Source organism: Acyrthosiphon pisum, chromosome A2, assembly GCF_005508785.2.
Source record: "Acyrthosiphon pisum isolate AL4f chromosome A2, pea_aphid_22Mar2018_4r6ur, whole genome shotgun sequence".
Classification (NCBI taxonomy): Eukaryota; Metazoa; Arthropoda; class Insecta; order Hemiptera; family Aphididae; genus Acyrthosiphon; species Acyrthosiphon pisum.
The window spans coordinates 92,129,495-92,143,741 of NC_042495.1; the positions used below are offsets into that span (position 1 = coordinate 92,129,495).

The 14,247-nt window shown below is 39.7% G+C and overlaps 1 protein-coding gene across 1 annotated transcript; it reads right to left on the minus strand.

Annotated features, from left to right (window-relative positions):
• Nucleotides 1-3,208: 3,208 nt before the first annotated feature.
• On the minus strand, nt 3,209-9,292 carry LOC100167952 (toll-like receptor 7). Its single transcript, XM_001946908.5, has one exon. The coding sequence runs from the start codon at nt 8,745-8,747 to the stop codon at nt 4,737-4,739; it is 4,011 nt and encodes a 1,336-aa protein (XP_001946943.2). The 5' UTR covers nt 8,748-9,292; the 3' UTR covers nt 3,209-4,736.
• Between the last annotated feature and the right edge of the window lie 4,955 nt (nt 9,293-14,247).

Genomic DNA, 14,247 nt, shown 5'->3' on the forward strand with positions numbered 1-14,247 from the left:
GTCACATGACGAGCTCGTTAAACGCACAAACTCGTCCATAAATCGCACTGGGTCGCCACAGAGTGTATTATCAACGCCGCCGACGACGGTCTCTAACGAGTTTAATAATAAGTAACTCGATACGCGGAGAACGGGTCGCGCGTGTAGGACGACCCGCGGTGACATTTTTACGCACGAAATCGGTGCACCACACCACTTCAGTCAATCTTCCGTTAGAATTTATTATTATTATTATGTGTATAAATGATAAAACAAAAAAAAAAAACACCGAAAACATGTCGTAAAGACGTTTAACGGTCGCATACTTACCTGTATAATACGAGTGGTCGGGAAAAAACCGACTTTATCTAACCAACAGAACACTGCAATTAGTTAGAAAAACCAAGTAATGAACTTGTAATTTTCCCGATATTTCGTTGTCGTGCTGTCGTCGTCGGCGAATACGACTCGTTTCTGTTAGTATAGCTGGTAGGTAGGATCTGCGTGCAATCGAACCGATCGAGAGTTGTATAATATATATTTTTTATCATTTTATTTTTATTATTATATTTTATGTTTAGTATATAGTAAATTGACTTGTCTCCCGAACGACAATATCATACACTATTATTCTTATTATTTCTATTTTTATTTTTATATTTTCATTTTATTTTTAACGGTTACGCGTATAATCTTTGTATACTAATGGAATTCAGTAAAAGTAATTTAACAATTCTATTTGATACAGGGCCTCCCGTAGAGTAATAAATTAGCGTAGAAAACGTACAAAAAATGATTAATCTCGGAACTACTTTCAAATTCAATTTTTGGGTCTATTTCAGAGTTTCAGACAATTAAAAAACATAGGCGAATCGAATGAATTAAACAAAAATATGTGTCATATATCAGTCGTATACACGGCCGGCGGCGAGAGATGGTTTCTAAATTTAAAAAAAAATAAAAAAACGTAATTACCTACCTAGGTATATGTTATTGTATTTCCAAGGAAATTATCGTGTATTTACCTGTATATATAAATATAATATGTTTGTCAGTGATTTGTTCAAAATACTTACAATAATATATTATATATAGGTACAATACGTTATACACATTTAAAATATTAAAAACTTTTGAGAAAAAACGACAGAGTTGTAATATTATAATGTTATTGCATCGATATCGTATTGTATTATAATTTTTTTTTCAAATATTTATTCATCAATAATTTGTTTTTGCCATTTCAAAAGAACTTTTCTACTTCAAACTACAAATGCGTTTTTATAATATTTTAAACTACATTCGTGTACATTTTTATTTTATTAAAATTAAATACTCTCGAAACAATAAATGACTACGAATAATAAATACTTTTAAAGCCATAAAAATATGGACTTAACGAATCCATACATACACGACGCGTTGTTTTGGCCATAATTTACGCTTGAGTTATTTTCTTGAATATAACATTAATATCATAATAGGTATTTTTGTATATAATAATAATTTCTATATTGCCAGTTAAAATATACAAAAAAAGAAGAATATATATGGACTGAGAGAACGCGGACACATAATAAAATGCTATTTTATATACTATATTATAATATATAGTGTTAGAAATTGAAAATTCGAATATATTATAATATTGTAATGGCGTGTGCATAAAATACCTATCGACGCGTATACCTATGTACCTAGGTATACTGCACCTATACCACGATATCGTCTCGCAGGACGCACTCGTTGGCCTAGAAATTTGTGAGCTTATTGCCGGCGAAGATCGTTTCAAAGTCGCGTCTGCAGATAGGTATTATAATGTGCGTCGGATTTTTGCGTGGGACGCATTTCGATTTGCATATTATATATTATACGATATAGGTACAGCCGATTCGTACCGCACACGAAACGGTTCGATCATCGGCTGAAGAGAACCGAAAACCATCGCGGCGGCCATCGCACGATGGCGGGGGCCAGTGTTTTATTATATTACTTATTATTTTTTATCTTTTCTTTATAATAATATTATATTATACTCACCTGCACACTTGTCGCGTTGTACGGTTTTATTCGTTATTGGAACGACAAAATAAAATTGCGAGAAAAACGGCCGAGCACCGCAGTCTGTCGACGACAGTAATTATTATTATTGTAACATATACGTACCATTTATTGTATTATTATAGTGGTGCACACCAATAACGACGGAGAGCTCTTCCTGCAGGCGGTTGACGAGAAAAAAAGGGTTGAGACCCTCTCATTCGGTTTTCACTTTCTGGACGCGTACAATGTATGCGTAGGTCGTCGTACCTACGTGTACTATATACTTTTTTTTCTGCTGCAGGGGTAGATCCCCGTCATCTATTTATATATATATATATATATATATATATATATATCACGTAACACACAAACGGCAAACGGGACAGAACAATAATATTCCGTCTAGTCCGCCGAACACGCACATTCTGTTGACTGCATGACTGACAGACGGCCTTTGCAAAGGGCCAGGAAAAAAACCCCATGCATTATTCATGTTTTCGCTTTCCTACGACGTCATGTGACTCGTAGTGTCTCTCTCTCTCTCTCTCTCTCCCGGTCAGCGTATATATATGTACCTACGATATCATTTGATTCGTACACAGCAAAAAGTGGTACACAAACGCGTGCACAACTGCAGTAAAATATTATATAATAATAATAATAATATATGTATGCGAACGACGTAACAATATAATGTACTATGCATTATACCTACACATATATTATATATTTATACAAAGGAACTTCGGTATCTCGAAGTTTCTGTATATCGAATATTTTTTCCAGTCTCGTTCAAAATATATTTTCAATTACCTCGGAAACTTTAGAAGTTTCGATATATCAATTTTTTTTTTGCTCCTTTCGAGATACAGAGGTTTCACTGTACTGTTATCCGGCGAAAAGAAATGTAGATAGGTCGGTGTAGGTGGTGTACCTGTGTCGATGGAAATATAAATAATAATAACAAGTGTTTTTTTTTTCAAAATAAAAAATAAATTATTTATTTTCAACGTAGTACAATACACGTCTATACATATTAATATCATTACATAATAAAATGGGATGTACACGAATATATACAAATAATTTCTTAATCAAATAATAATAAAATAGAATCGAAGTTAACAATATTTAAATAAAAAAAAAAATTGTGGTTAATTAAAAATATCATACAGTCTTCGTTCAAGTAGTGAAACAAAATGTAAATCCCCCAAATAATTATATTTTTTTTTTTTTAGTTTTTTTTAAACATCTAACCAAGTTTTTATCGGTTTGTCTTACCCTGTTACTACACTCGCCCCAAAACAATTTAAAACCGCATGTAGAGTGTACAATTCGTAAAAATATTCCTAACAATTTTGTAATATTTACGTTCACGGAATGAAACGCATCGGAGTCTCTGTTAATCAAGCACAGTTCAGTTCATACATTAAGCCGATATATTTACATGGAAATGGAATTATTGTTTTCGAGGATAAGAAGGTGTGTATTTATTATTTATCTTATTTTTATTATCCTTGTTTTGTGTTTAAAAGATAAAAAAAAAATAATAGTTTTATATTGTCTCTCCAAATAAAAAGCCGAATCCATTTCAGATAACGCAGCGGCAGTACTAAGTGGTAATCCGTGTACTGAATAAAAAAAATATACATTTATATATAATATATAAGTATATAAATAAATATATATTTTTCATTCTCTGTGTTTTGTACGAAAGCGTACTCGGACACGTCGGAATAATAACAGAATAAACGCTCTAGGAGAGTGTAGTAATAAGGAGAGATATAATAAAATACACGAGAGCCTAGAACCGGTATTATTATTATTATTACGATGTATGAAGAGAAAAAAAACACCAACACCCACGGAGGTTTTTAATTATCCCACATCATGTGTCATAAATTTAAAATAATATTTTATTATTATTGCTCTGCGTCACGTGAAAAATGAAATAGAATAATAACGCTCGCGATGTATGTCATTTCGATTGAAAATTGTTAAGAGGTGAGAGGAGCAAACAACAGTGATACGAAGACTTATAATCAGTCTGGGCCTCAAATTGAGGATAATACATTTTTTTTTATGAATTTAACACACAAAATTTGGTTGCTCAAAAACAATTTTTTTTTTTTTTTTGAGCTGACTAGAAAAATGGCGTTAGATTCTCAATAGTTAGTACGAACCGTTTTTTCACAATAATAATGATAATATTCAATAATAATATAATATTTAAAAACCCGCCTAAAATCACATTTACAATATAAACGGCGGACACAGCCCGTCGTAAAATAATTATTACGAACATATAAAGTAAAAAATAATAATAATTAAAAAAAAAAAAATACAAGAAAGTTTCAAAGGGAATTAACCGCAGCGTGTTCCGGAGAACGTACACTTAGGAACTCAATTAATCTATGAATCATACAAGTCGTGCTTATTTAAACAACATTATCACATATTGATGAGCACATACGTACATAATATATGCTTTGTTCGGTTTACAGATAAACGAAACAAAACCAAACGAAAAATACAAATATAATAATAATGATAATAATGAAATAATAATAATTATTGTACAGTACGTCGGTGACACTGACCTGTTTGCGCGAGATTATTACCCACAAAATGCAATAATATCATAGGTTCGCGGTATAAGCAGCGCTGTGGAAGTATTTGGGGTGACGACGACTTGCGAGGGGGAGGTTTTCGCATCAGACGAGGTAAGCCTGCACGGCGTTCTGGTGCTGATGGTGCTTGGCAGACCTCCGGCTGTTGGTGCGCTCGAACTGGTGCGTGGGAGGCATCATCCTGCTCGGCGACTGGTGCACTGACGGTGGTGGCGTGTCGATGGCCGAGTAGATGTGCTCGGTAGACGCCGGCCGATCCTCACAGCCACCCCCGAGTTTCGGGGACGGTGTGGCCGTCGTGGCCGTCGAGTAGTTGGAGTCCTCGTGCCGGTGCTGCGGTCGGGGCAGTGACCCGGGGCTGTGCTGCTGCTGCTGGTGGTGTTGATGGTGGTGGTGATGGTGGCCGTGTGGCCGGTGGTGCGGCGCCTTGTCCTGAGGCGACGGTGGTGGTTGCCGTCGGTGGGCAGGCACCACCGGTGTCCGGGTGTCGATGGTATAGTTGTTTATGTTGTTCCGGTAGTTGCACACCTTGTGGTGGTGATGGTTGTTGTTGTGGTGGTTGTTGCTGGGCATCAAGTAGCGAAGCCGTTCCCAGAACCGTTTCTCGCCCCATCGCACTTTGGACGCCGTCTTCAGGTAAGGCCTGATCTCGGGATCGGCGTCCGCCTCGGCCGCGATACTGTTCTCCTCGATCAGCACCAGCTTATATACCTTGCCCTTGAGGGCCTCGTGCAGCGCCGACCGGAACTCGTATCGCGACCACTCGGTCTGTATGAAATTCCGGGACAGAACGACGATCACCCGGCGGCTCGCCTCCGCGGCTTCGATCACTACGGGCGACGAACCGGCGTGATACATGGACGTGATGGGCAGGTCTCTGTAGTGCAGGCACAGCTGGTACGACGGGTTTCCGTGCTCGAGCTCGGCAACCACTGACTGCAAGACGAACTCTTCGTCCTTGGGGCTGTACAGCACGTAACCGTCGTAGAGCTTTTCGCGATCCTCGTAAAAGTGTTTGTTGCCAGAGTTCTTGCAGCTGAACACCCGTATGCCGTACTTGGTGTACAGCCACACCTTGATGTTGTCCCGGACGGCGAAGAGCACCAGGGCCACGACGAACACGACCAACAGGAACGTGAGTAACGGCACGTAACTGGACGTCATCATGTTGCGCAGGGCCCAGCCACCGGTGTAGAAGTCGCTGCACGTCGTTTCGTTGAAGTCGATCTCGCGCCTCTGGCCGGGGTCCGACTCGTCCGGCACGCATGTCACGTCAGTCATGTCACTGATTTTCGGCCCGTTCTCGTACACCCAATTCCGGAACGGTTGCAGGAACTTGCAGCGGCACGACCACGGGTTTTTTCCGACCGACAACTGTACCAGGTACGGGTTGACGGATAGCTGCCACACGTTAAAGTTGCTCAGCAAATTGCCGTGCAGCTTGAGCACCTCGAGGTTCCGTAGCGGCGCGAAAGTCATGTTGTTCACGTACGACAGACGGTTGTTGTGCAAGTGCAACTGCCTGAGTTGGTAGAGCTGCTCGAACTCGTAGCCCTTCAACTCGGTGAGCATGTTGTCCTCCAGATGAAGAACCTGCAACGAGCTGAGGCGGTTGAACGTGTGGTTCTGGAGCGATTCGATTTTCGAGTTGTTCAGGTACAGGTGCACCATGTTTTTGCGGCCGATGAATATGTGGCCCTGCAACTGATTGAAATTGTTGCCGTCCAGGTAAACGTGCGTAGCGTCCATCGGTAGTTTCGGCGGAACCTGGTTGTTCAGCTGGTACGAACAGTCCACGATGTTCGTGTGCCACGTCTGATCGTGGTAGCATGTACAATTGCTGGGGCACGTCATCTCGCAGTCACACGCGTCGTATTCACAACACTTGCACACGGTAAAACAGTGGGTCTCGTACTTGCACAAAAACTGCGACGGCCCGGCGGACAAGATGGGCACCACCTCCGAGCCTCTGGAATCTGTCGTTTTGCACACCACGTTGTCGAGGTCCATGACCTTGGGGTTCTGCCTGAGCTGCGTCATATTGTTGACGGCGGGCAACCAGTCCATGGAACAGTCGCACTCAAACGGATTGCCGCCGATGTAGAATTCCGGCAGCGAACGATTGATAGGCACAACGCCCAACCGCAGGGCGTTCACGTCCAATCGCGTCAACTCGTTGGCGTATAGGTCCACGCGCACCAAGTTTCTCTTTTTCAAAAACGTGTTGGGTCTGATGTTCGAAAGGAAATTGTTGTTGAGGAATAATACTTCTACGCTGTTCGGTATCGAACGTTCCGAAATTTCGGTTATGTGATTGTGACTGGCGTCAATTGTGTTTATATTCAATCGGTCCTTCAGGTTATAATAGTCTCCCAGTTCTTGCACGTAATTATCGTGCAAGTCCAGCCATTTGAGATTGGCCGGCACCATCGCGTAATCGAACCAAATTAAATTATTTTTAGACAAATTTATCCACTGCAAACTGGACAGTGATTCGAACACTCCGTTAACGTCTGTTAAATAATTTGCGTCCAGTCTGATCGCTTGGATTTGGCTATTTTGAGTGAACGTGCCTCGTTCGATGGTGTAGATTTTATTTTTCGATAAATTCAACACCTGCAGGTTGGGCAAATTAGAGAACATGCCTTGAGTCAGGTTTCCGATAAAATTATCTACAAGTCGCAATCCGGTCAGTAATTCCATATTTTTGAATGAATTGTTGTGGAACACACTGATTTGATTTTCGCCCAAGTCCAACGTTTTTAAGAATGATAATTCGTTCAACGCCGCTGGCACCTGTTGAATGGCATTTGAACTGAGGTCGAGTTCTTTAAGAGCGGAACAATTTTTAAACGCCTGATCGTCGATGGTAATCAACAAGTTGTTGTTAATGGTGAGTTTGGACAGCACGTACAAGCCGTTAAAAAGCCGCGATCCGATCGTGTGCAGCCGGTTTTCGGCCAAGTTGAGCGTGTGTAAGTTGTACAGCGGAAGAAACGCGTTTTCCTCGATACTGCTGATGCTGTTGTTGCTCAAGTCCAAAATCTGCAAGAACACCAGGTCCTTGAAGACGTTCGACTTAATCCTGGTCAGTCCGTTGCGGGACAGGTCCAGGACGACCAACCGGAGGAGGCCGACAAACGGTCCCTCGTCGATCTGATTGATCTTGTTGTTGCTCAGATTTATAATAACCATCTGTTCGAGCCGGTGGAAGAGTCCGCGGGGCAGCTCGTACAGTCCGTTGTTTTGCAAGTAAACCTCGCGTAGTTCGCGGTTTTTGGCGAACAACGTCTCCGGCAGTGCCTCCAGTTTGTTATAGGACGCGTTGAACACTTTGAGCGACGCCAGCGTGGACAAGCTGTCGGCGGCGATCTCGGTGATGCTGTTGTGCTGCAGGCCGAGCGTCTGCAGCCGCTTCATGGCCGATATGGCGGTGCGGGCAGGCACCGATTGTAAGTTGTTCCACGACAGGTTGAGCACTTTGAGGTCGGTGCCGCCGGGACAGTCGGGTCCGGAGAACCCGAGCGTGGTAAGGTCTTCGATACCGTTGTGCGACACATTCAGCTGCTGAATGTTTTTGAGGGCGCAGAACGCGTCGGCGGGCACGGTGTGCACGTTCGACTCGGACAGGTCGAGCGACTGGAGCTCGGTGAGCCGGTCCAGGCTGCCCTGCGCCAGTTCCATGGTCTTGGTGGCTCCCCATTCTAGGTTGGACGTGTGCACGGTGAGCTTCTTGAGCCCGCCCAGGCCATCGAATGCGTCCGCGGGTATGTCCAACAACTTGCACCGGATCAACACTAGCTCCTCGAGCTGGTGTAGCGACCGGAACATGCGGGGCGCAAGCGTGCTCTGTAAGAACAGCTTGTCGGTGCAGTCGACCGTCAGCCGAACAGTGCCCTCGGGCTGCACGGACGAGAAGTTCGGGCTGTCCATAGCCAACGCCCGGACCCGGCACTGTACGGACGTCTTGGCCGTGTCGTTGTTGTACGACGACCACGTACACGGTTCGGCCGCGACACTGCCGTCGAGTTTGGCGACCGCCGCGGCGCACATCGCGGCCACCAAAAATAGTTTCATTTTAATAAACAATTTCATTTTTTTTTTTGTTTAGTTAATTTTCGAAAATCGAACGGGAAAAATTTTTTTTTTCGAAACTCAATATTTTATTCCAAAAAAAAAAATCGCGGCGGGCGTTCGTCAGAAAACCGAACGGTTCGCGTACGACCCCGTCGGTCGGGCATTCGACATAGTCGCGAATCACAGAACGACTGCGGTCGTTGTTCGCCTCGCGGGACGCACAGGCGCGCACTCGAGACTAAGTTTAAAACGACGAAAACGGAAAAATTATTAAGTTATTATTTTTCAAAAACACTACGGTACTGCCAGTAGTCGGGCCGGAGTACCGATTGCATACGTATAGTAAATCGAAATGATAAAATTATCGTCCAGTCGGGACGACGGTAATGAAAAAAAAAATAAAAAATTATAATAATAAACTGAAAAAAAATCGCAACACTCGAGAGCAGATCGTCCGCGCGCGCGAACACTTTCACATAATAAAAACGGACTCGTAATCCGTACGACGGTGCGCGGTCGAACTGTCGGCAACGGGTTCACGGCGGAGACTGAACGCGACACGGGCACGGCCGCACTGGCCCGCGCACGGAGTGGTCCGCTAGTTGTACCGGCCGGCCGTCAGGGGGCACCACGTGACGGCGACGGTCCACCGTCGGCGGCGGCGGCGGACCCCTACCCGGCCGCGGCCGCCGCACCCGGTTACGGTTACCCTGTGATTATCCGCCACCGCCACCGCCACCGCCACCGCCCACCGTACGGTAGTCGGACTGACGTTTTCCTCCGCCACCCGATTGTTAGGTATATAATATTATTATATTATGTAGGTACGTTTTTTTTTTGTTCTGTTCTTTCATACTATCGTTTTTCATTACGAAATCGTTGTGTGTTATCTCGTTTTTCCGGCGATTTTTCCGCTTCGTTTCCGACCGATCGGCCGACCATCACCGCGAGTGTCAAAAGTCGAAAGTGATTTTTCGTTGTTGTTTTAACGATTTTTCTGCGCTTTTTAATTGTTTTTTTTTTTCAATAACAACAAGACTTTCGAGCGCACTTGTAGGTATTTCTTGTATTAAGTCTTTTTTTTCTTACATAACAAACGCAAACAAAATATATTTATTACAATAATATTATATTATGTCACTGCAAGCCAACATTTTTGTAATTCATATTTATTTATAACTTAATGTTTGGACACTATTAAACATTTTAATTTATATGCAAAGTGAATTTTGTTTTTTTTTTTTTTCAAAATATATTAATATATAAGTAGTCATTTACCCCGTGAAAGAAATAATTGAGTTCTATATTATAATATGTAGGTCTACCGCAGTTATGTTATACTTATTTGTGACAATATGTTTGTTCGATCCAATATTATATTATTTCGCTAAATACAATTTAAATGTAGCATTGCAGAGGTGTTACTTATAAATTATAATATAATGTTATAAAATTATTTTGCTGTGCACATGGAAAAAATTTTACGCAGTCACGAATTAGTTTACCAGTATGTTCAAAACGTACGTTGTTTTATTTTAAAAATGTTTTTATAATTTCATAATACATACTTAACCAAACTGGTACGGCGTACGCCACATACCTACCTGATGGATAATTTTTTTTATCGTTTTTCGCGCACGCGACGACGTCAAAAAAATTAAATAATATATCAAGAGATAATTTTTTTCACCAAACACGCCAATAATCTTTGCCCCGAGACATGAATAATATTATAATAATAATGTATAGGTACCTGTATAATATGGATACCTATATACCTACGTTAGGTTTCCAGCATTATTTTAATATTATACACGGTTTGTGGTCGTCGATTATTCTTAACATTGTATTATACAGTGAACGATATCATATTTTATTATTGTTGTTATGATTAAAATTTATAAATTATTTTGTATATACCCTCTCTATTTTGTTTGTGATTCGAAAATAAATACCTAAGTTAAATATTTCTCATCAAAACGATAATATAGGTACTACGCTGACGTCGTTTTTAAGACCCACGGCGGCGGCTGAAGCGATTTTACGCGAAGAAGGATTACATTCTGGAAGAGTTTCAAAGGGCTCGTTAATAAAACTATGTCAAGTTTTCTTCGGTGATTGTGGTCTTGTACTCGGACGTCTTATTGTGAGTCTGACCCATTTATAGGTCGAGCAAAGAGCATCCTTTATAATTGGGCAAATTATATCGAACAAAGACCACATTTTGCTTGAGTGGGCATTTTAGTGCAGGCATCAAGTATATTATTATTATTATTATCGTGATGCTGACCACTGCATTTGACGCACCGGAGTGGATGATAACAATTAAACGACCTCACGTTATATAATAGTAGGTACACAATAATTTGTTCAGTTGACAGTTAAGTGTACACTTAAACATTTGACAGTCGATATTAATTATTTTAATTGTTACAGAATAGATGCCCGTAAATAAAAATTGAATCATTTTAATTATTATTATTGTATTCGCTTCAAGTTATGTTTAGTAAAATAATAACGTTCGTTAATACGTGAAGCGCTATCTATCGGACTATTTGTGTAACACGTTGAATCTGGAGAATATTTTTTTGAACAATAAAACAATGATCAGGTAGGCCAGTTACAATCACCTTGTTAATATAACTAATAAATAAATTTGTTTTTTAATTTTAATGTTTTTAAATTGATTGAAACATTTATTTCCAGCATAATAACAATTAGTTATTTTTTAGCTAATAGTTATTAGATAATTGAAGCATCGACAATATTTAAGCAATATAAGGCTACTGTATGTTATTATCATCATTTTTTATTGTTTAATAACACGCATTACCCGCGATTTTAGTATGTATCATTAGAATATATTATGAGTACCTAATAAGTTGAAATGTGTTGTAGATATTTATATTTATATTAATTATATATCATTCTCACGTTTATTTTAGAAAATACTCTGTCTTTCGCGTAAATGACATTTTATTGATATGAAATTGTATTATAATTTAACTGCTACCTATGGGTTATGTTTAATGTTTATTGTTTAATTGTATGATTACATTTTCTCTGTCTTTGAGTCCGCTTGGTGTATTTTATTAAAAAAATATTGTAGTTCATAAAATTGAATACGAACCCGAATAAATATTACCTAGTAAAAAATTCATAAATTTTTTTTAAAAATTAAACGTTAAGTGGTTACCGCCTACGTGTCTGGCGATATCCTATTGCGTAGGCGACAGCCCTTGCGAATTCTCGTGCAATTTTTCCAATCGATGCACGGTATACCGATATAAGTATAGATACGTCCATAATTATGAAATTACCATGCCGATAATTTGTAAATATTTTATGCTTAATACCGACGAACGGCCAATATATCATGTCATTTAAAACGCCTCGCAGTCAATATATTATTCATCGCTAACGGGAATCTTATTAGTTGTTTAAAAATCGGAATGCAATTTTTCAGACGCTAAAAAGAATAATATACCCACTGTATTATATACGAACACGGAACAACGCGCATAAATAAACTGATTTTATTAAACACTGAAACAACCATAATATAAATGATAAATCATTTTAACGATAAAGGGTAATTGATATTAAACCGAGCTGCAGTTCGCGGTATACCTGTTTATACCGCGAGTATAATATTATATAGGTACCTATTTATTATAATATTAATTTATATTATATTATAATATGTTATGTTAATTGCACAATTAATACCTAATGCTTTTTGCAGGTTGCGTCTGACCGTAAAATATTACTCAAACGCACAAACAAATATTTTTTTTTTAAATATTACATACTTAAACGTTTTTGGAAACAAGAGAATGAAAAAAGAAAACACTCGAAAGAAAAGCAATATATTTCAAGTGTCGACAATAAAAACACGATTGTTCGATATTTCTATACGCGTGCAATTTATATATTATATATACCTATATATTATTTAGTGTTATTATAGAGACCCTGTGACGGGTGAAAGAATTTTCGGGATGTATATCTCTGGCGTTGTGTTAAAATGATTTATAATATTATTTTATATATATTTATATATAATATATTGTGTTTTGTGGTAAAAACCGAACGGCGAGAACGATTTCGGCCGTGTACCGTTAACGGCGCACATTACTGTAGCGTATTGTATATTATGTTTATAATACGAATTATATATATATATATATCATATTATATACCTAAACCTACCTACCTTTAATATTAATATGTGAATGTGCGTATGGGTCTAACGCGCGCGTATATATAATACATACCTATAATACGAGTATATAATAATGTACGCACACAATGAAAACATTGGAAATCGAAAGGGACGGGTTTTTATTTTTATATTATCATTATTATTATTATTATTATTATTATTGTATATACATTTTTTTTCCGGTCGACCGAACCGCAGGGACAGTTTCGACATAATGTACACCGGCGGAACCCACGCGGTGTGTACGAATATTATATAGCTATATATTATTATTTTATACCTGCTGATATACCCATACACATTATAATATATATTTAGGCGTACACGTACGTCGTTATTTTATTGTTGTCCGGTGAAACGAATGTCAAAAATTAAAAACGTTTTACGAGCCGGAGAAAAGGAATTTTACGTACGAAATCTTTTCTGAAAATATGGGGGTCACCGAGAGGACGAGGGCCTGCGGTTTTATCCGCACCGACCGTGTCACATGTGGCGGCGGCGGCTATCTGGTCCGAAATCTTTACAATCGTTTAAAAACCTCATCTTACGTGTGTGTGTGTGTGTGTGTGTGTGTGTGTGAGTGTGTGTAACGAGAGGTTGTCGCTGTGTGTTGGTCGACGGTTGGGGGGGGGAGAAGGGAAAGAATGTTTGCGAGGAGGGGGAACGAGTTTTCGTGGCCGCCGGCTAATGAAGTCTATAAAGACGAGCGCGAGCGCGCACAGAGATGGACACACGGAGAGAGTTTTGGGTTGCTCGTGCGTCTCTTGTTCCGCCGCCGCGCGATGGAATTACAAGGCGACTGTGTGTATTAATAATATAATGTGTGTTACCATCATATATATATATATATATATATATATAGGTACCTACCTGCCTAGTAAGTACGTGGGAGGAGGCCAAAGTGCCGGTGGTAGTGTGTAAAATTATTATATTATTATTATTATATATATCTGGTAGTATATGGTAGTATTGTGACGACCATGCACGGGGCAGGGGGAATAGAGTTTAAGAGAAAGAGAGGCAGAGAGCAGCATCTCTATGTGTGTGTGTAGACCCCTTTTGAACCCGCGACCGATAAATCTGAAGATGTGATCCTGTCGAACCTTTGCTCATAAATCATAGTAGGTACATACCTATCTGTACAAGATATATATATATATATATATATATATTGTAATATGGACGTCCTGTCAAGACCGGCGCGCGCGCGCCGGACAACTACTACCACAGTAATGATAATAACAATAATATTATATTATTTAGGTGTAGAACGCACTCCCGCTCGCACGCTCT

What these genes read in the sequence shown, in the direction of transcription:
- LOC100167952 (XM_001946908.5), bottom strand. Translation starts at nt 8,747, where the DNA reads ATGAAATTGTTTATTAAAATGAAACTATTTTTGGTGGCCGCGATGTGC.